General features: G+C 59.1%; 1 protein-coding gene across 1 annotated transcript in view; it reads left to right on the top strand.

The window, feature by feature from the left end:
• Window positions 1-1363: 1363 nt before the first annotated feature.
• AATK (apoptosis associated tyrosine kinase) overlaps window positions 1364-20263 on the top strand; it is a 33874-nt gene continuing 14974 nt past the window's right edge. Inside the window, exons 1-2 of the mRNA XM_065911031.1 lie at window positions 1364-1475; window positions 18691-18824. Coding sequence (XP_065767103.1) covers window positions 18780-18824 — 45 coding nt within the window. The 5' untranslated portion in view covers window positions 1364-1475; window positions 18691-18779. The remainder of the gene's footprint in view (window positions 1476-18690; window positions 18825-20263) is intronic.

The following is a 20263-nucleotide window of genomic DNA, read 5'->3' as shown; positions in this document are numbered from 1 at the left end:
CCCTGAGCATGTCCGCTGGGTCTCTATCCTCCTAATGCCCTACCTTCCCTAGGTGAGGGCACCTGGGTGGAATGCGTGTGTGTGTGTGCCAAGTCGCTTCAGTTGTGTTCGACTCTGCGACCCTATAGCCTGCCAGGCTCCTCTGTCCATGGAATTCTCCAGGCAAGAATACTGGAGTGGGTTGCCATGCCCTCTTCCAGGAGATCTTCGTGACCCAGGGACTCGAACCCACATCTCTTATGTCTCATGCACTGGCAGGCAGGTTCTTTACTGCTAGTGCCACCTGGGAAGCCCCTGGGTGGAATAGTATTCCCCCAAATTCATGCCCACCTGGAGTCTCAGGATGGGACTTTGTTTGTAAATAGGGCATTTGGTGCTGTCGTAAGTTAAGATGAAGCCATCCTGGCTTGTGCTCAGTCACTCAGTCGTGTCCCACGCTTTGTGACCCTTCGAGTCCCATTCTTTGTGACCCTATGGACTGTAGCTCACCAGGCTCCCCTGTCCATGGGATTCTCCAGGCAAGAATACTTGAGAGAGTTGCCATGCCCTCCTCCAGGGGATCTTGCCAACCCAGGTCTCCCGCATTGCTGGTGGATTCTTTACCGTCTGAGCCACCAGGGAAGACCCTCATTCTGGCTTAGGGAAACCTATATCTATGGCTGGGGTCCTTCCAAGAGAGCTGGGGGAGACTCAGGAGAGACGAGGACATCCTGTGCCCTGTGATGATGGAGGCAAAATGGGCTGATGCAGCCACGAGCCAAGGAAGGCCTGAAGCTGGAAGAGGTGGGAAGGGTCATGCCCTGGAGCCTCCGGAAGGAGCGTGGCCCTCACATGGGATGTCCGGCCTCCGAGCATCAGACAGTCCTGTACGCTGAGGCCCCAGTCTATGGCACATTTTGACAGCAGCCCCAGGGCACTCCTGCAGGGCAGCTCTGAGCCCCACGGGGCCAGGGCCCGGGCCGAGCCTGCCTGTGCCTTCATGCCAGCCTCTGTCTCCTCTGTGTAAACTGGGCCAGCCCTGCCCACCTGGAGGCGTCTTTGGAGGCAAGCGAGGGAACACGTGTGTAGGCGCCTCTGAACACGCGCGTTCACTGGACTGCGGTGATGGGAGGGCGGCCTCAGCCTGGACCAGCGCGCCCTCCTCTGGGCACCTTGGGGCCTCACTCTCCAGCCTCTGGTTGCCTCTCACAGAGGAACCAGCCCTAACAGGACAGGCGGCCATGGCCTCCCCGCCCCCGGCAGAGGAAGCCGGCAGAGGAAATGAGGGCAGCGGACGCCGGGCCGGAGCCAGCTCCCAGGCGGCCTGTCTGGCGCGTCGCGGTAGACAGTGTCCACGCCAGGTCCCTGCCTTCCTCCACCAGGGTCAGGCTGGGGGGCCCGGGCCAGATGCCCCGGGCTCGGGGAAGGTCTGCGAAGGGTGACTCTGGGGTTAGACCAACAGTCGGAGCCACACGGGAGCAGCCACGCAGAGCTGGGTATGTGGGGGTTTCTGGAGGCCTGTGGGCTTCCTCACAGCCAGCCCAGGGCTGGAGGGCAGTGAGCAGATGGGGGCTTGTATTCGAGAGACCCCTCAGTCCCTGCTCCAGCTCTGCCAGAGGAAGCGGTGGGACAGGGATGAACAGGGCCAGGGCAGGGGGTGGTGCTGGGCAGCCTGGGGGGCACTTGTTGCAGGGTGTGTAAGGGGAGGTGGTAGGGTGCTGGCCAGCATCTGAAGGCTGGGGCAGAGTCGCCTCTCAGGGTGGGATGTGGCCGGGCCTGGCCTTGCTCACTCCTGGTGAGGGTGCACTGGTGCCTTCTCGTCCTGCTGGGAGGGGGTTGGGCACGTGGGCCTGCTGGCCATGGGTGGCCAGGGATACAACCTGCCTGTTCCTGGGAGCCAGGACAGGGGCACAGGACCTGAGCCCCATACCTGGGTTCTGCGGAGGTCACTGCGTGCTGAGGCTGGCGTGGGAGATGTTGGGGCAGCAGGATGGGGCAGCAGGGTGATGTTTCGGATGCTGTCAGGCACCATGGGGGGTCTTTGTACGGATGGGGGTCATTGTGGAGAGGGTCCTGCAGGACTCATGTTCTGCTCCTGCTATTGTAAAATTCTGAATGATTTCACACTGGGCCCTCAGATTCTGACGGGTTTGGTTTCCCAGGTGGTGGCGCTAGTGGTAAAGAACTCACCTGCCAATGCAGCAGACATAAAGATGTGGGTTCGATCCCTGGGTCGGGAAGATGCCCTGGAGGAGGGCATGGCAACCCATTACAGTATTTTTACTTGGAGAATCCCGTGGACAGAGGAGCCTGGAGTTCTAAGGTCCATGGGGTCACAGAGAGTCGGACACGACTGGTCGACTTAGCATGCATGCACGCTGCAGATTGTGCAGCTGGTCCTCCTACTTGGGGCCAACCTGTCCAGTCTTAGGGTTCAGTTGGGAGGGCCCTGGGCAGGCAGTCACTCGTAGGGGGCCGTGGTACCTGTGTCACAGGCTGGTTCCCTTCGGTGGGGAGCTGCTGTGATCCCGGGCCGGTGGTTTGGCTCTGCTAGCTATGAGGCTCATCCGGATGTCCCAGGACCGCCCTGGGAAGAAGGACTCCCACTTTGAGGGGATGCCGCACACACAGGGTGTACATACGAATGAATTTCACTGGTCCTACTGGTCCTCACCCCCAGGGTCGCTCCATACTGGCAGTGAAACAGCCCTGCCATCGACGACCCAGCTCTCGGCCCAGCCATCGACGGACACAGCCTTCTGCCCAGCTCTGGGCACCCTAGCGCCATCTCTCCCTGTCTGTCCAGGCTTTATTGAGATATGATTCCTGTACCGTACGATTCATCCACTTCCAGTGTGCTTTTCACTGTACACACAGACATGTGCGGCCATGACCACGGTTCAGAACACTTCTGTCCCCCCGCCTGCTCCCCATCTCTGGAGGTCGCCCATCTGGATGTTTCCTACCTGTGGGCATGCAGCTCAGGGCCGTCTGTCTCTCTCTCCACATGCGTCTGGTTCTATGGTGGGAATGAGGGGAGTGGGCCTGGGTCTGGGGGTAGCTTTCGTGGAAGCCGAAGGTGGGGTCACCCCACGTAGACCCCTGCCCAGCAGTCAGCCTCGCGGCCCTGTCCCCTGAGCTGTTCCAGGAGCACCGCGGGGCAGCCTGACTCACCTCTTCCCCCAGCCTGACTCACACTCAAGGAGACGCCTCGAGTGCCCTTCTGGGGGCTTGTTGGCCGTTTGGAGTCATCGTCTGGGATTGCCTGGGGGAGCCAGGCCTGCCCAGCTGTGGGTGGCATTTATATGTTCTGGAGTCAAGCTCTTGGTCAGAGATGGGCGTTGGGGTGGCATTTCCACGTCTTCACCATCTCGCTGGTCTGGGGCCCTAGTAGCCGCAGGGTGTGTAGGCGCCGCTGGCGTGAGTCTTTCCCAATCCCGTGCTCAGTAGCATCAGACTGATGGCTTGACAGGGGCTGTGGTGGGAGAATTTGCACCCCAGGAGCCCGCAAAGGCTCCACGTTGGAAATCCCCTTTTGTCTCTTTTTTCCAGAAAGCCGGTTGTTAAGCATTACGAGAAAATCAGGGGTGTAGGCCAGTTTTTTTTTTTTTTTTTTTTTAATATTTATTTATTTGGCCAGGTCTTAGTTGCAGCGTGTGCAATCTTTCATTGTGGCATGCTAACTCTGAGTTGTGGCATGTGGGATCTGACGGGAGATCGAACCTGGGCTCCCTGCATTGGGAGCACAGAGTTTTAGCCACTGGACCACCAGGGAAGTCCCTAGGCTAGCTTGTTAATCCCAGAAAGCTGCCTGGAATCGTTTTGACATGAGGCAGGCATCCCCAAGAGGCAGTCTCTGGCCCCTGGGGATGAATGACTCAGAGGGATGGTCCTGCTTCCTCTTGGGGCCACTCAGCCTGGAGGGAGTCCCTGGGTAGGGCCTGCTTGGGCGGGCAGGGCCAGGCCTGATTTCCTGCTCACGGCTGAGGGCACACCTGGCCTGGGCCCTGCCCCTGCCCTCCTGCTTCCCCAGCTCGCCTCACACTACTTTCTGCCCCACAGTGGGGTCCAGGCAGAAACTTGGAGGCCTGGATGGCAGGAAGTTCTGGGCTTGGGCTGCCCACTCCTCCCTGAGCAGCTGGTGGTGGAGTGGGAGCCAGCACATTAGATTCTGTGTTATTTTTCCTTCTTGTGACGGGTGGTCCTGCAAGTCCTCTCTTAGACTCACTGTGGCTGCAGTGTGTTCCTGCGATGCCTCCTGGGTCTAGTGCTGCACCAGGTCTGAGCCTTGATGCCTCTAGCCTCTGCCCAGCTGCTCCCCAATGCTCCCCTGCCCAGGCTTGTGAGAGGGACTCCTTCATCTGACTCAGGACCCTCAAGGTGACCCCATGCCCCGCAGGTGTCAGGGTAGGGTCCCCAGGTGAGCAGGATGGGCAGGCGTCCCAGGGGGTTGTCCTTAGGGCCCTGCAGGGTTGCGGAGGGACCAGCGGGGAAATAGTTTGTGCAGGGGGGACAGTGTTGGTGGCAGTGCCCCTGGGAACAGAGGGACAGGGACGTAGGGGGCAGTATGTGGGTGGGAGTAGGTGAGCACATGTGTAAACGTGTGAGTGCATATGCGCCTATGTATACGTGAGTGTGAGGACATGGGGGCGTGTGTGTGAGTGTGTCTTCTCCCTGGTTCTCTGGGGAGGAGGCCCAGGCCCTTGGCTCTCCTCTGCCGCTGGTGGGTGAGACCCCTTGGGCTCTCTCTTAGGCTCTGGGTGATATTGTAGCTCCTGACCCCGCTAGATGGCAGGAGCAGGGCTGACGCCTGCCATACTGACTGTCCAGCCACCTAAGCTAAGGGTCTGTGGTCCAGGGCTGGGAAAAGAGCCCTCCTGTGTGGGCAGCTACCGTGACCCATGTGACCCGTGGCTGTCGCGGGGTGGTGCCTCCCAGCTGCTTGTTCGCATGTCCGTGGATTTTGCTGGGTCTGGATCCCTCAATTCAGGTTGATTCTTAAGCCGGCAGAGTGGCTGCAGCCACTTAGCTGTTGGACATCTGACTTCCCTTCCCTGGAGGAAGCAGTGCTCCCCACCTTCCAGCCCTCCTGTCAGTGCTTGGGGTGCAAGACCATCCGGATTACCTGCTCACCCATCCCTTCCCCTCTGTCCTTGCAGCAGAGGCGTCCACACCTGTCTCTGTACATTAGGTCATCCAGACTAGGCAGTGACGGGGTCTGGAAGTTTCTGGGGTGGGGGCAGGGGGCACAGCCTCCCCACCCGGGTGCCCCTTGGGCCCCTCTCACCTGCTGGGGATGGAGTCTGGGCAGCTGTGGAGGTGGGGGGCTGCACCCCTGCTCAGAGCTGTATCCTGAGATGGGGTAGGTGAGCCTGAAGGGGTGTCTGTCAGCTGGGACTGGGGGCTGTCCATGACTGCCCCCGATGCAGTGCCAGCTCTTGGGGTGCGGGCCTCCTGCAGACGCACCTTCATCTGGGGAGGCCCCAGGGGAGGCAGGGATGCTGGGGCCCAGCGGCCAGTGCATCTGAGTTGTCGGGTCTCTGAGTTCAGTCACCAGTGTCCTTTCGTTTCTCCACCTGCCCCCAGACATCTGGGGGAGGGAGGAGCAAGGACATAGATGAGGTGGGCCTGGGAACTGCCTCGGAGGCTCCACACAAGCTCAGTGACCTGCTTCCCTTCCTCTTCTGGGCAGAGGGCCACCGCGTCCCCATCTGAGGATTCTGTTCCTCTTGGGAGGAACTTCCATGTCTGGGCCCTTGGCCAAACATTTGCCAAGAAACTGCCCCATGGGCCCGCTGGCGCTGGATCCGCCTTCCGGATGGTTTGTGGGGTATGGGTGCCCCTTCTGCTGGCCCCTGTCCCGGGAAGCCCTAGACTCTTGCTACTTGCCTCAGCTGGGGTCGGGAGGTGGGGGTACCAGGGCCAGTTGATTGGCTCCTGACGGTCTGGGCAGGCCGAGCTCCTCCCCTCCCTCTGTCTGCTTGCCGCGGCCTCGTAACTCAGAGACGCCTGCCTGGTTGCACAGCTCCTTCCTGTACAAGATCCTGTTTGCATCACCGGGCTTGGGGGACAGGGGCACTGGTGTCAGCATGTCCTCAGATGCCCAGCCTGGGCCCCCAGGCCTGCTGGTGACGCTGAGTGTGAGCCCCCTTCGGCTGCACCTGCTCCAGGCGGGGAGGCTGGGGCGCTGGAAATGCTGGGGTGCGTGGCCGTCTCCCCAAAGCCAGACTTACTGTCTGGGCTTGGCGGAAGGAGCTCTGGGGGGAGCAGTGAGTCATCTAGGGGCACGTTGGGGGTGCCCACTCTTGGGGCCCATCAGGGTTGGCACACCCCTGACTTGGTCTCTATAGGTGTCAGACTGCTAATTAACTTTTTTTTTTTTTTTGAGGTGAAATTCATGTGACATTCACATGTGTGCATGCTAAGTTGCTTTGTCCATGTCCTACTCTTTGTGATGCTATGGACTGTGACCCACCAGGCTCCCCTGTTCATGGGATTCTCCAGGCAAGAATACTGGAATGGGTTGCCATTTCCTTCTCCAGGGAGTCTTTCTGACCCAAGGATCGAACCCGTGTCTCTCAAGTCTCCTACACTGGCAGGTGGGTTTGTAACTAGCGCCACCTGGGAAGCCCTAAATTCATATGACGTGAAATGAATCACTTTGTAGGGTACAGTTCAGTGTTAGTACATTCACGGGGCTGTGCAGCTTCCGGCTCTATTTCCAGAGCCCCCAGCCCCTGCCCACTGGACGTGCTTGTTCTGGACACGCGGTGCTGTGGAGGAGCTGTAGAAATCACCCACGGCTTCTCCACCAGCCGTGCCGGGGCCCGTCTTTTCTCACATCCTCACCAACACTGGTTATTTTCCGCTTTGAAGATCATGGCCGTCCTAGTGGCTCAGATGGCTCACTTCTTCTTCCAGCAGAGGCACTGGGCTAACTGGAAATGCTTCCTGAGTGTGTGTGTCTCAGGCTCCCGAGGATGTTGAGATCGAGCCAGGCCGAGGGTACAGCGAGGGTGAAGGAGCCGTAGGGGGGTGGCCACCAAAGGGCAGTTGGGCAGGTAGAGGGCTCGGAGAGGACTTACGGGTGGTGCTTTTGGAAGATGGCTTCAGTCCTGGGTGAAGAATCACCTGGAAGCCACAGAGCCCTGAGGAGTTTGGGCAGGGTAAGGCCGTGGGTTGGAACTCAGGGGCCTCAGCGGGGCTGGACTTGGGCAGTGGACAAGAGGGATCCAGAGGCAGCTGGGGTATCCCACTTGGGGAAGGGACGGGAGGGACCCGGGGAGCGGGTCTGCCTTGAGGTTGACGTGGATTCTACGCTGTGTTTGGTTTGAGGTGCTCCAGGACACCCAAGGGAAGGGCTGGGGCCAGGTGGCCATTGGGGTCTGGGACCCCAGAGGAAACTGGGGACCAGGGTATGAGGTGGGGTTGGAGTTGGCCTTGATGGGGTCAGGGAAGGGGTGTAGGCCCAGCCTGGGCCCACTTGGGGAGGAGGAGGAGGGGGTCCAGCCAAGAACAGTGAAGGGGGTGGCTGAGAAGGTAGAGGGTGTGGGGGCCATCCCAGGACCCAGAACACAGTCCAACCTGCTGTCCTTCCTGCACTCTGGCCTCGAGATGTGGCCACAAACAGAGACCCTTTGAGTGGGTCCACTGACCTCAGGATGCCTGGAATCTCTGATCCTTTTCTTGACTGATCAAGGGCACCTCCACCTTCCACCTCTGTCCCTGGGGAAACCTTGCTTGCCTCCAACCAGGAAGGCTCCCCCGACTGGGGGTTGAGTGTGGGAGTGGGCGGCAGAAACGGACCTGTGGAGACCCAGGACCCTGGAACACCAGGACAAGGTCTGGGCTCCAGTCTCTGTATGGTGAGTCCGTGGGGGTCTTTAAAGGCGGGAGTGATGGGGATAGGTGTGGGTGATAATTAAACAAAATTATACACATCTAATTCTAGACGTAGTACATGCTTTCTGTAGAAAATATGAAAACTGCAGACGAGAAGGTATTAACCACCCAGAATTCTACCACCCAAGACAACAATCACTGTTCACATTTTGAGTTATTTTCTTCCTTTTTTTTTTTACATGGTTGTGATCAGGATTTATAAATAATTCTATGTCCTGCCTCTTGTTTTCAGCTTTACTGAAGTATAATAGAAACAGACTAAATTGCACATGTTTAAAGTATGGGATTTGATGGATTTTGGTGTAGAGATATATCAAAACTCATGAAATATATTTATTTGGGAGACCCCCATGAAACCTTGACCCCATAGTCAAATAACAAGCATTTGCTTTGAGCCCAACTGTTTCCTTGTGTATCCTCCCCTTAAAAAATTTTTTTTATTTATTTATTTAGGCTGCGTTGGGTCTTAGTTACATCATGTGAGATCTTCTATTGCCGTTCCAGGGCTTAGTTGCTCCCCAGGCATGTGGGATCTTTGTTCCCTGACCAGGGATCAAACCCACCTCCCCTGCATTGCAAAGCAGATTCTTAACCCTGGACCACCAGGGAAGTTCCCTTCCTTTTTAAAAATTAGCACAAAGTTGTTATTTCCTTGTTTATTTAAAACATTTCCTTAAATTCACTCTCTATGGGTTCTTTTGCAGATGTACCATTGTTTTTTTATTGAATCCTTCTTTTATTGTGACTATTTAGGCTGTTTTTACTCTTATAAACACCACTGGAAGGAACATCTCTGTGAGATGTGAGTCCTGCCTGCGTCATTAACGTGCTCCTTCCTTTGTTTTTATTCTGGATTTGTGTGCTATCCGGGCTGCTCTCTCATTTGAATTCCCAGACTGGGAATTACTTGGCCTGGGAGTTGGCAGGTCTCCCAGGGCCTTCTCGCATGTCTCCAAGTTGCTTTCTAAAGGCTGATCTGACTTATATCCACCAGGGTGTCTGGGTAGCTAGCTGATCCTGGTGTGCGGGCTTTGGCCAGACACCAACTTCTAAGAACTCCTGTGGTCGGGAAGCTGATATCCGGTGTGATTTCATTTCTTTGATTGTGGATGAGGCTGCACGTTTTCTTGTGGACTAGACAAACTGTATTTCCTTGTTTGTGGCCGACTGTGTATAGTTTGCTTGTGTATGTTTTGAGGTCATAAAGTATTTTTATATTTTGTTGATTGTGTTCCCCCCCAAAGTAGTAACATCAGTCTCTGACAAATTTTCCGTCAACCATTCTTCCTGGTTTGTTGCTTGCCTTTAATTTGGAGCTCTATGGGCTTCCCTGCTAGGAAAGAATCCGCCAGCAATGCAGGAGACCCTGGTTCAATTCCTGGGTCGGGAAGATCTGCTAGAGAAGGGATAGGCTACCTCCCCCCCACCCCAGTATTCTTGGGCTTCCCTTGCGGTTCAGCTGATAAAGAATTCACCTGCAATGCAGGAGACATGGGTTCGATCCCTGGGTTGGGAAGATCCCCTGCAGAAGGGAAAGGCTACCCACTCCAGTATTCTGGCCTGGAGAATTCCATGGGCTGTATAGTCCATGAGGTCGCAAGGAGTCAGACATGACTGAGCCACTTTCACTTATGGAACATACATTTTTATGTGTCCAAACCCATTGATCTTTCATGATGCCTTCCATTGCTTTTAGCTTAAAAATCCCTCTCCATGAAGAACGCTGATATTTACCTACTTTTTCTCAGATGCTATAATTTGACTCACTGATGTCGATCTGAAGTTATTCTGGAGTGTGGTCTGAGAGGAGACAGCTAATTTCCCTGGCCCGCTCTCAAGTCACGGGGCCAGGTGTTTTGTGTGGGTGGGGGTGGGAATCTCCCACACAGGCCAGGCCTGGCTCTGGGCTGTGATTCTGTTCCTTACCTGTTGGCCCATCTCTGCTGCAGAACCATGTGATTTTAATGATTGTGGCTTTTAGGCATGTTAAAACCTAGAAAAGCAAGATCCCTCTCTCTGCACATTTTCTAGCTTCTCTCTCCTGTTTAGAGCTTCGTCTGTTACAAGGCCATGGATCTTGTTGATGGGTGCCTGGGAAGGGATGAGGGAGGTGGGGTGACCCAGGCCATGTGACAGTCCTATCATGGACTCCACTCACCTGACTTTACCCCTAACTCACTGGCAGTGCAAGTGACTTCTTTTTTTTTTTTAACTCCTATTTTTTTTTTTTTTTTTTAATTTGTTTTTTAAAAGTTTGACTGTGCCACGCAGCTTTGGGATCTTTGTTCCCTGGCCAAGGATTGGAACCCACTTCCCCCCAGCAACAAAGCGCCAAGCCCCCACCCCTGGACTGCCAGGGAATTCCCACAAGTTACTCCTTTTACCAGAAGCCTGGCCTGGCCCCGATCTGTCCGGAGCGGCACCCATATCCCACAAATGCTCTGTTCCCATCTTCCTGCCAGCCCCCCAGAGCCCTCCCTGGAGACAGACTTAAGGCCAGGACCCGAGAACGCCAGCACTGAGGGTTGTTCACCAGAGGGGTACTGACGACCATCTGCTCTGGGGAGCATCCCTCCTGTAGCACTTGCAGGGCCAGGCCCCCCAAAACAGAAGCCCCTTGATGAAGGGCCCTGAGACCTCCAGTGTGGGCCATGGGAGGATCTGCTTTCTGCTAGGTATCCCCCTAAGGGTCTCCCAGGTTCTGGCCCTGCAGCCCCCACCCTAGGTTAAACCAGCTTCCGTCCTTCCTCCCCTTCCACGTGCATCCACTGAAGGCCAAAGGTGGGTGTGACTCGCGCCCAGTCCTGGACCCCAGACCCTACTCCTGCCCCTTACTTACCTGCCCTCTCAGCAGTATTGGGCTGGTCCTGGAGAGGGCCTGTCGCATGGCAGATGTTACTGTCATGTACTTGGGGGACAGGGCAGGGGCAGTGTCCCAGAGGCAACACCTGCCAGGTTTTATGGGGGGCTGTGGGATGTCCAGGAGGCAAAGAGGGCCTGGGAACACAGGACCCTAGCCCTGGGGGGTCTCCGGGCCCACCTGTCTCCCCTGGGTTCCCTACCCCAGCTGTGGGCCGTTGAGTTGATCTGGAGGGCAGGAGGGGGAATCCTCAAACGAACGTGTTGAACTTGAAAACAGCAGGAAAAGCACAAAGGGGGATGGGGAGGGAAGGGAGGGGTGGAGGCCCATTGGTGGACCCAGGGTCCCTGCTCTGGGAGATGTGCCTGGCTGCAGCTGCATTGGGGGACTGTCACCCTGAAACAGGCTGTAGTCAGACCCCTATGTGTGCCTGGCTGAGTGGTGGTGGGGCAGGGCCAGAGAAGGGCAGTTCTGGGGGGGAAGCTGGGTGGTGGGAGTGAGATCAGACCCAGGAGACCTTGGTGGGGTCCTCTCTGAGAACCCGTTTGCTCATCACAAACTGGAAAGTGGCCCTTCCTGGCAGGGAAGGCATCCCTGGGAGACTGTTGGGACACCCAGTAAGCGTGAGTCCCTATTCCTAAATGTGGCCGTGCAGTTTTACAGAACATGGTGCTTCCTTGGCAATGGCTGGGTGGTGCCCAGTAGTGCTCAGGCCCCCAGCTGCCGGCGAGGAGGGCAGGGTCCCATCTGAGCCGCAGAGATGGAGGCCATGGGCCTGCTGCGTCTACAGGGAGTTTGATGTCTGGCGCTTTTGCAGTAGATGAAATTATTATTTTTAGAAAGGATAATAAAACAGGGTTCACGGCCATCAATCGTCCACCCAGGAGGGCAAGGCTGAGGCGGGATCTCAGATCAAGGGGTGGCCAGGGACATGGGGCAGTTCAGGTCTGCTTGCTGCTGGGTGTGTTTGTGGGTGTTGTGAGGGGCTGGTGGGTGTCAGAGGTGAGCTGGGGAACATTTGCCAACCCCCCAGGGTGTGAATGCTCCCTGCCTACTACCCTAGGCAGGAAGATGGGACAGGCGCCTCGTGGCTCCACATGCACCACCTTTGTTGTGATTGTTAACGGGCATTTGTATTGCAGGATGACAGCTTTTACAACCTGTGTTTCACGTGAGGGAGCTGGACTTTCACTCCCTTCCCATGTGAAGTTATCTGATTAAATAGAGCCTAATCACAACAAAAAGGAGTTGCTCTTACTCCTAGAAACATGGCCCCTGCTGGTGGGGAGGTGGGCTGGCAGCTGCGCTCAGGGAGCCCTTCCCCGAGAGACCCGCGCCCCCTGTGAGGTTTCCTTCCAGAATCCCCGCCCAGCACCTGCCTGTTCCAGCCCTACAGGCTGCCGTGGCCCCTCCAGGGGTTTGGGCCCAGGGCTTGCCCTGTGCTCTCAGCCACCCACAAGCACTGCTTCTCCCTGTGATGTCACCGCCCTGTTCCCAGTCTCCTGGCCCCCTGCTCCCAGTTCTGCCCACAGAGCGGGCAGGGGTCCCGACTGGGGGCCCTAGGCTCCTGTCTGTAGCTTCCTCACCTTGGTTTCTTTGTTTGGTGCAGGACGGCAGGCTGTGTGCCTGCCCAGTGACCTTAGCTGCAAGTGCCCTGGAGGGGAAAGGGACTGCTTCATGCGAGTGAGCCCTGCAGCGGTGGAAGGGTGCGTGCAGACACCCACGGTTGCTTGGCAGGAACCTAGTGCGTGGGGCTGACTCGCCACCCAGCCCCCTCCCGGTGAAGGGCTTCTCTGGCCACCTGTCCCTGCTTAAAGCAGCTCAGATTGAGGCCACCTGCCCCTGCCCAGGGTGGCTCAGATGAAGGAAGCTTGCAGAGCAGCTCTGGTGTCGCGGGCCACTGGGGATTGGGGAGGAGGCTCCAGGGACTGACTGGGGCACATGGGGAGTGAGTGGACCCCGGAGACCCTGGAAGGCAGGGTCCAGGGTTCAGGAGGCAGGCGTGAGCCGGAGCAGTGAGAGCCTCACCCCGCTCCATGGGAGCCACACCCCGTGAGTGTCCTGTCCCTGCCTTGGTGGCGCCGAGGCTTGGACACAGCCAGGAGGAGGTCTGCATAGCCCCAGGGCAGACCTGGACAGTGAAATGGACCCTAAGAGAGAACTTTCCAGCACTCAGCCCTCCTGCTGTCCTGCCAGCCTTGCCGTGTGTGTGCTGAGCGAGCCCTCCCCCATCCCAGCTGGACGGAGATTGGGGAAGTGGGGCCCGAAGGGACTCTGGGATCCGGGTGCTCGTGGGGGCTACGTTTCCTGCCTGGAGGTGGGCAGGTGCAGGGTGGGGGGCTCACTGAATGGGGTACGACCAAGGGCTCAGGCTGCAGGGCCACCCCCGACCACTCCCAGGTGGTCTCGGTGGTTTGGACTTCACCTGGGTCTGCAGGTTTGTTTTTTAATTTAATTAAAAAATGTTTGGCCACACTGGGTCTTCGTTGCTGTTTGCGGGCTTTCTTCTAGTTGCGATGAGTGGAGGCTACGCTTCATTGCAGTGCCTGGGCTTCTCATTGCACTGGCTTCTCTTGTTTCAGAGCACAGGCTCTAGGCACGCGGACTTCAGTAGCTGTGACACGTGGACTCGAGTGTGGGCTCGGTAGTGCTGGCACACGGGCTCAATTGCTCTGTGGCGTGAGGGATCGAATCCACATCCCCGGCACTGGCAGGCCGATTCTCAACCATTGGGCCCCCAGGAAGGTCCCATCTACGGGTTATTTTTATAATCTTGGTGGGCCCTCTGGGCAGGAGTGTGCCCTCTGCTCAGCCAGCATTGTGCCTTTCAGCCCACCCTTCCACCCCTTGCCCAGGGCTGGACTGAAGAGGCGGAGGGCAGGGGACACTCTACTGCACGCTCAGGGTGGGGTGGCTCCATTTCCAGACGAGGAAGCTGAGGCTCAGGGCCACACAGCTGGTGAGGGGCAGCCCGGGGAAGCCCTGCTGCGCGGACCGCTGTCCTGCCTGTCCCTCCCAGCCTGGTTTGGAGCTGCCCCAGCCCAGCCTGGGGAGGGTGAGCAAGCGGCCTCTTCCCACCACAACCCGGAGCCCCCTGGTACTGGTACAAGGTCACGAGGGTGTGCAGGCATGCCAGGTAACCATCTGTGGTGGGGAGAACCAGAGAGCTGGGTCCCACAGTGCCGAGTGCCCCAGAAGGCAAGGGAGGCTTCTTAGGGGGCTGGTCTTCCCCTGCCTAGCAGGCCCCCCGTCACCCCTGGCCCCGGCCACCCCTTTCCTGGAGCTGCACTGGGTACCCCAGCCTGCGGCCCCTGACCTTGAGCTGCCCTGGGAGCCACTGCTCCCACCAGCGCCCTCCGAGGTGGTGCCTGTTCACACACGGCCACTGTGTTTGTGGGGCTGGACCGCAGCTGTGGGCGCCAGGAGGCTCTGGCCTTCCCTTCCGCTTTGGGGGTAGGGTTTAGGGTCAGGGATGGGACCGCTGGTGACGGTGCTGCAGATGTGGGTCCTGTGATGGTGAACAGAAACACCCATGGAGGCCTGGGGAAACCCCGAATGGGGCCCAGGCACAGCCAGCCAGCGGGGCAGCATCTTAGGGAACTCCTGTCACAAGGGATGTTAGCTGCGGCCGTGTGCCAGGACGCTGGTGGGTCCCAGATCCAGCAGCCCCAAGCTTGGACCCCTGAGTGGCATGCACCCCGCTATGTCAGCCAATCCCTCCCACCACCAAGCAGAGCTTTTGTTTCCCACATCCAGGGGTCTACCCTGGCCACCTGGAGGGAGCCTGGCGCCTGACAGCCTTGCAGCCCCCAGCCCCAGTCCTGGAGCCCCTCATGGTCACAGAAGGGAGCTGGCGGGGTGACGTGTGTGCTGGGCTTCACACCCACGTCCAGGGCCTGGCATTCCAATCCTTGCTCACCCGCGTCTTCAGGAAGGCTCTGCTGGCTGAACCGCTGGACATAAAACGGCCAGAGAGTGCCACCTGGTGGGCAGCAAGGACCCCACCAGTTGGTGCTTCCCTGCCAAGGGTCCTGTGTGCCCCTGGCCACGGCTCAGGTGGGCTCTGCGGGAACCAGGACCCAGCCGGCCTGCCCTCCCGCTGCCCGTGGAGTCGTCCCCAGGACAAGGCAGGGCGGCAGGCATCTGGGCTTGGGGTCTGGTTGGAAGTGGGCCTTCTGTGCTGGGCTCGAGTGGGGTTAATAGTCACACTAGGGTGAGAGGCCACAGCAGGGCGAAGGGCTCAGGGTCTGGGAGCAAAGCTGTGGCTGGACACTCGCTGCTGCAGAGCTGGACAACCTGAGGTTTGTTTAAATGGGTTTTTCCTTCTTGAAACAAACAACAAAGTCATTTGCTGCCTTCGTCTTCCTGGGCCCCTGCGGTGTCGTGCTGGTGATGACATGATCATTCTGCTGTGTGAGGGGCCTGGCCCTGGGGGGATGGTTGCAGGGTCATGCTGGAAGTCTCCCTCAGGGGACAGAGCAAGGAAGAATGCGTGTGTAGGTGCATAAACACAGACATACATCCGTACCCACCCGTGCACCGTAGGTGTGCCGGGTGCTCATGACCCCGGACACCGCCACCTGCAGTGGCACCTCGGGCTCTTCTTGCTCCCCGCCCTGTACTGGCTGCAGGGTGTTGCTCATTTGCTCTGCGGAGCTGAATCCCCTCCTACAGCTGCTCTGCCCGCTCCCCGTGGCCCCACTGCCCCAGCTTCAGACCTGACGGACTGCGGTGCCCTTTGTGGTCCTGGTCCCCTTCCCTTTCCGCTGTCAGTCAGCATAGCTTTTGGTATTTCCAGTCCTGGGTGTCCCCCTGGCCCTTGACACAGAGAGCGTCCCTGGCAGTCAGCCCTCTCACTGAGGTTGTCACAAGAATGAAACGGGGTGCTGACCCCTCTTGCCCTCTGGGAAGAGGTGGGGCATGAGCAAGACCCCACACGGGTCTCCCTGGCTGTTAGTGGGTGCCCATCCTGAGGGTGCCTGTGAGGCCTTCCCTGTAGGCGTCTTTAGCGGATGGCGGAGGGGCAGTGAGCTGGAGTCAGGAGTGGGCCCACCCAGGCCCTCAAGGACCATTTCTGTCGGCGTTTGGATGTGTTCATAATTTCTTCAAGCCTCAGTTTTCTTACCTCTAAAGTGGGCATGATGATACTTCCTGAGCAGACTTACTGAGGGGACTGGGAGAAAGGGTGTGTGTGCGTGTGCATATGTGTGTACACATAGTACCTGTAGTGTGTTCATGCTGTGGTGACACAACAGACCTTGGTCTGTTTCACGAGTTCATGGCCAGCAGGGCCTGGGCTGTAGGCACCTGCCTGTGGGCGCAGAGAAGGGCTCTGGAAGCCAGAGCCGGAGGTGCTGAGGGTGTTGGCGGCTCCGTCATGGGGGTGGCTGGGGCGCAGGACTTGAGTGAGTGAAGCCTCCGTGTGGGCAGCGGTTGAGTGGCTCCCCCGTGTGGCCTTGGAGTCTGGGGGGTGACCCTGGAGGGGACAGGTCTGCCTGCTGCCCAGGGGCTGTTGGAACCCTCCTTCTCCCCCCAGGATCATCCCCTCACCACGGAGGGCAGGGCATGCGCTCCCTGGGGACCAAGAGCAGTCTCCTAGCTTCCACAGGCCTCATGACCTCATGTGCAAAGTGGCTCTGAGGGTCACATTCCTGTCACCTGCTGCAGTCTCGGGGGGCAGGGTTTTGACTGTTCCAGCGTTGGTGGGGCTCCAGAAACTGGCTTGTTTTATAGATTTGAAAATTCCAGTCTGCAGCCTCTCAGAGCCACTCCTGGCTCTGCCCGTCTGTTTGGTCTCCCCATCCCCGCAGGTCCACTTTCAGGGACGTGGGCATTGGGTGGTGGGGGAGGCCCACCTGCCACCCTCCTTCTGCTGCTGAGTCTGGAATATCATGCTGAATAACCCCTACCCTCAGCCCAGTTCTGTGACGAGGGCCTGCAGAGGGATTGGGGGGACCCCCAGGAGGGCTGCACCCCAGGACTAGCACCATCAAGGAGACTGAGGCTGGAGGCTAAGGCTGGCCACCTGAGGTTGTCGGCTGCCTGCTGCCTCCTTCCGGGCCCCGGGACCAGCCAGGCTAGGGAGGCTCAGGGGTGCGTGTGCTGGTGGAGGTGGCGGGAGGGGAGCCCGCTTAGTGCCCATGGGTCACCATGGCAACGGCACATCCTTGGGGGCTTTTGCGGTTTCCTGCGGCAGCCAGTGCAGCTTGGTACTCTGCAAGTACAGGCTGTTTGGGTGGGAAAGCCCAGTCTGGGGATGGGCGGCCTTACACAGTGGGTGGGGGTTGTGTTTGCACATGTGCCCATGCACGTATGCACGTCAGCATGCATGCACACCTGAAGCCTGGCCTGTGGAGGCCCCTGTGAAGGTATCATGCTCACATGACTGGGGGACACAGCCCGCATTCCGAGGTCTTTTCCAGGGGCAGGCTGAGCTGGTTTCCCTTGCCGTGGTGACCCTTCCTACCTGGTCCCCCCAGCCCTGCCTCTCTCTCCTGTGTGTGGATATCCAGAATGAGCTCGGAGGCTTGAGCAGGGGTCCAGGCCGCACTTGCCATTGTTTCAGCCTCTTGGGCTCACACTGCCTCCAGGAAGCCCTCCCAGATATCCCATTAGCTGGCAGCGCAGAAGCCCCGGGAGCAGAGGCACATCAGTCAGAGGTCAGCTGTGATGCCTCGGGCAGTCTCCTCACCCTCACTGAGCCTCTGTTTCTTCCTGTTCAGTGGAGACAGGCATGGCAGCCACCTAGATACCCATTAGGACCCAGTGAGGTGCTGCTGAGACCTGCTGTGACCTGAGGGACCAGTGATGGCAGGTGTGCTGGGTGGGGTGACGTGGCCCTGAGGGATCACCTATAAGGAACTGAGAGGTTGGGGTGCTTAGTGGGCAGAGGAGCTGGGGGCAGGCAGGAAACCTCAGGGGCTGAATGGTACATGGGCAGACAGAGACAGTCCTTGGGGAAGGGGTATATTGGAGCTGGAGTGGAGGGACAGGGGGGCAGCCCAGGGGTGGGGCTGCAGGCCCAGAGTTTAGGGGACACCTGGCTGGCCCCCCCACAACGTCCTGACCATGACGTCCTGTGGGCACCAGATGATCTGAGCTTCCCCAGAGCTCTGGCTCAGTGGGGGCGTGAGGGCAGCTTGGAACCCCCAGCTTGGGGGCCATGCTTGTGTGTTGGGGGATCATGTCGTGCTGTCCTGGGCACTGTAGTTTCCCCCATCTGGTGAGGGTGGGCCATGAGGGACTCACATGGAGCAGGTGTTGCAGAAGACGGGATTTCACTGCCCTCAGGACAACACTAGGGGGCCCTCGGTGGGCAGTCAGTAAGAAGGTGACTTGGAAACGGCAGGCTACATGGAAGAACTCTACTGTCTGTCATTCTTGGGGAAAGGGACATCCCCGTCCTCGGAGATCAGACAGGTCTTGGGTCTCCGGGCCCGGAGCCTGGCATGTGGCCAGCAGCCAGGTCCTCAATCTCTCCCACTTAGTGGAGCCTGGGTCCCCCTCCTACACCCCCAAGGTCTCACGGCCTCTACCAGTGCCACCCCAGAGCTAAGGCAATGTGACAGCCCCAGGGGCCCGCTCCAGAGGGGCTGGTGTGGGAGGGGGTTCCTGCAGCCCTGAGAGCCTGAGCTCCCTGGGGGTTGTCCATGAACCCCCAGAAATGGGAGCTCTGCCAGCCCTGTGTCCCCTGGCAAGGCCAGTGCGGTGCCCAGGGGCCGGCCGCAGATGGCATGCTTGGGCTGCCGTGGCTGCCCCCAGGGTCCACCTGCCCTGGGCCTGGTGGCTGTGCCTCCAAGTGCTGGGTCTTGGAGCAACAGTGAGGGTGCTGAGGCTCAGACCACAGCAAGCTGGGGGGAATGCAGAGCCAGGGATAGGGTCCAGCTGGCCCCTGCGTGCACCTGGGACAGGGAAGCAGAGCTGCTCGTCACCGCTCTCTCCCTCGGCAGACGGCGCCCCGCTCAGCGAGTTCTCCTGGTCGTCCTCCCTGTCTGTGGTGGCCGTGTCCTTCTCCGGGCTCTTCACCGTCATCGCCCTCATGCTGGCCTGCCTGTGCTGTAAGAAGGGCGGCATCGGGTTCAAGGTGAGGGCTGGGGGTGGGGGGCTGAGGACAGGATCCCCAGGACCGGCCCTCTGGCATCCACTCGGCACTGGCCTGCCTTCCCTCCTGGGGCCGCCTGGGGACCAAGGAGACCCAGGCCTGGGACCCCATAAGCCTCTTTTCTGGGGGCGGTTGACAGAGGTATAGGGGCTGTCAGGGACCCCTCCCACTGCCTCCCCCAGTTTGAGTCCCCTCCATGGGGGCAGGGGCTCATTACCATCACCTCCCAGCTCAGGGCCGGGTCTCTGTGGGCTCTGCCTCCAGGGACAGTGAGGAGGGGCCTTGGTGGGGGGCAGGGGCTCTGTGCTCAGCAATTCCTTGAATCTCTGCTCATTCAAATCGGCAAAGGAAGACCAGAGTTGCCCAGACACACTTGCCGTCCTTGCCAAGCAGCTCTCTGGCTGGGGTCACCTCACCCTGGGGTTTTCTGCCCTGTGAGGAAAGGATTGTGTACTGTGTAGGAATCACGGAGCAGGGACAGCAGGAGTCATCATTGCTGTTTCTGGAACATCGACTGGACGCTGAGCTGCCTTCCCTCAGGCCGCCCTGGTGGGGCTAAGATCCTGGGCTGGATCCCAGGGCCGAGGTGCCCCTCCTAAGGAGGGTAGCTGAGGGGCATTCCCTGGGGTGCTGTTCCCCAATCCTACAAGTACCCTCAGCTGCCCCCATGTTCAGCTTCTGGTCCTCTGAGCGTGCAGGACCAGGAGAAAAAGCTGGGAACTGCGGAGCACATCTAGGGCCCCTGCCCCCAGCCCCGTGGGCCGAGTTCTGCAGACTTTGCTGCCTGTGGTCATTCTCCCGCCCCCTCAGCTGCCCCACCCTGGGCTGGAGGTCAGATTCCTGGGCCGGCAAGGTCGGGGGGGAGGGCTGTCCTGTGGCCCAGCATAGCACCACCCCCCACCACCGTTCCCATTCTAAGTGACCACACTGCAGCCATGCCACCCTCCTTTTAGAAGACAGTGCCCTCCCCACATGTCTCATCACTTGGGCGCCAGGAGAGCTGAGTCCTCCCAGTGCTTGCCTTTTTCCAAGGTGTCTCTGCCACACTTCATGGCCGGGTCATCCTCCCTGAGCCCTCTGAGGAGTGGACCGGGGAAGCGCAGGGCCTGGGCATCAAGGCCATGGCCCCAGGAGCCTTGGGCCCACACCCGAGCCCATGCACCGTCTCCCTGACCTGCAGGCACAGTGGGCTGGGCCAGGCGATGCTGGCATTTTCCTGGAGGATCCTGGCGCCAGGCGAGGCGGTGGCGGGGGGAGGGCTGGGCTGGGGGCGGGGGCCCGGGTCGGGTTGTATAAGTCAGCCCCTCCTCAGGGTGCTGAGAGAACAAGGCCCCAAACAAGGGCAGCGCGGCCCCCTCCTACCCGTGGCCTCCTCACCTCCTGGGGACATGGTGCCCGGAACATTCCAGCACCAGCGCGCC

The sequence above is a fragment of the Muntiacus reevesi genome, chromosome 18 (assembly GCF_963930625.1).
Source record: "Muntiacus reevesi chromosome 18, mMunRee1.1, whole genome shotgun sequence".
NCBI lineage: Eukaryota > Metazoa > Chordata > Mammalia > Artiodactyla > Cervidae > Muntiacus > Muntiacus reevesi.
This window is presented reverse-complemented; position numbering and strand designations above follow the sequence as displayed.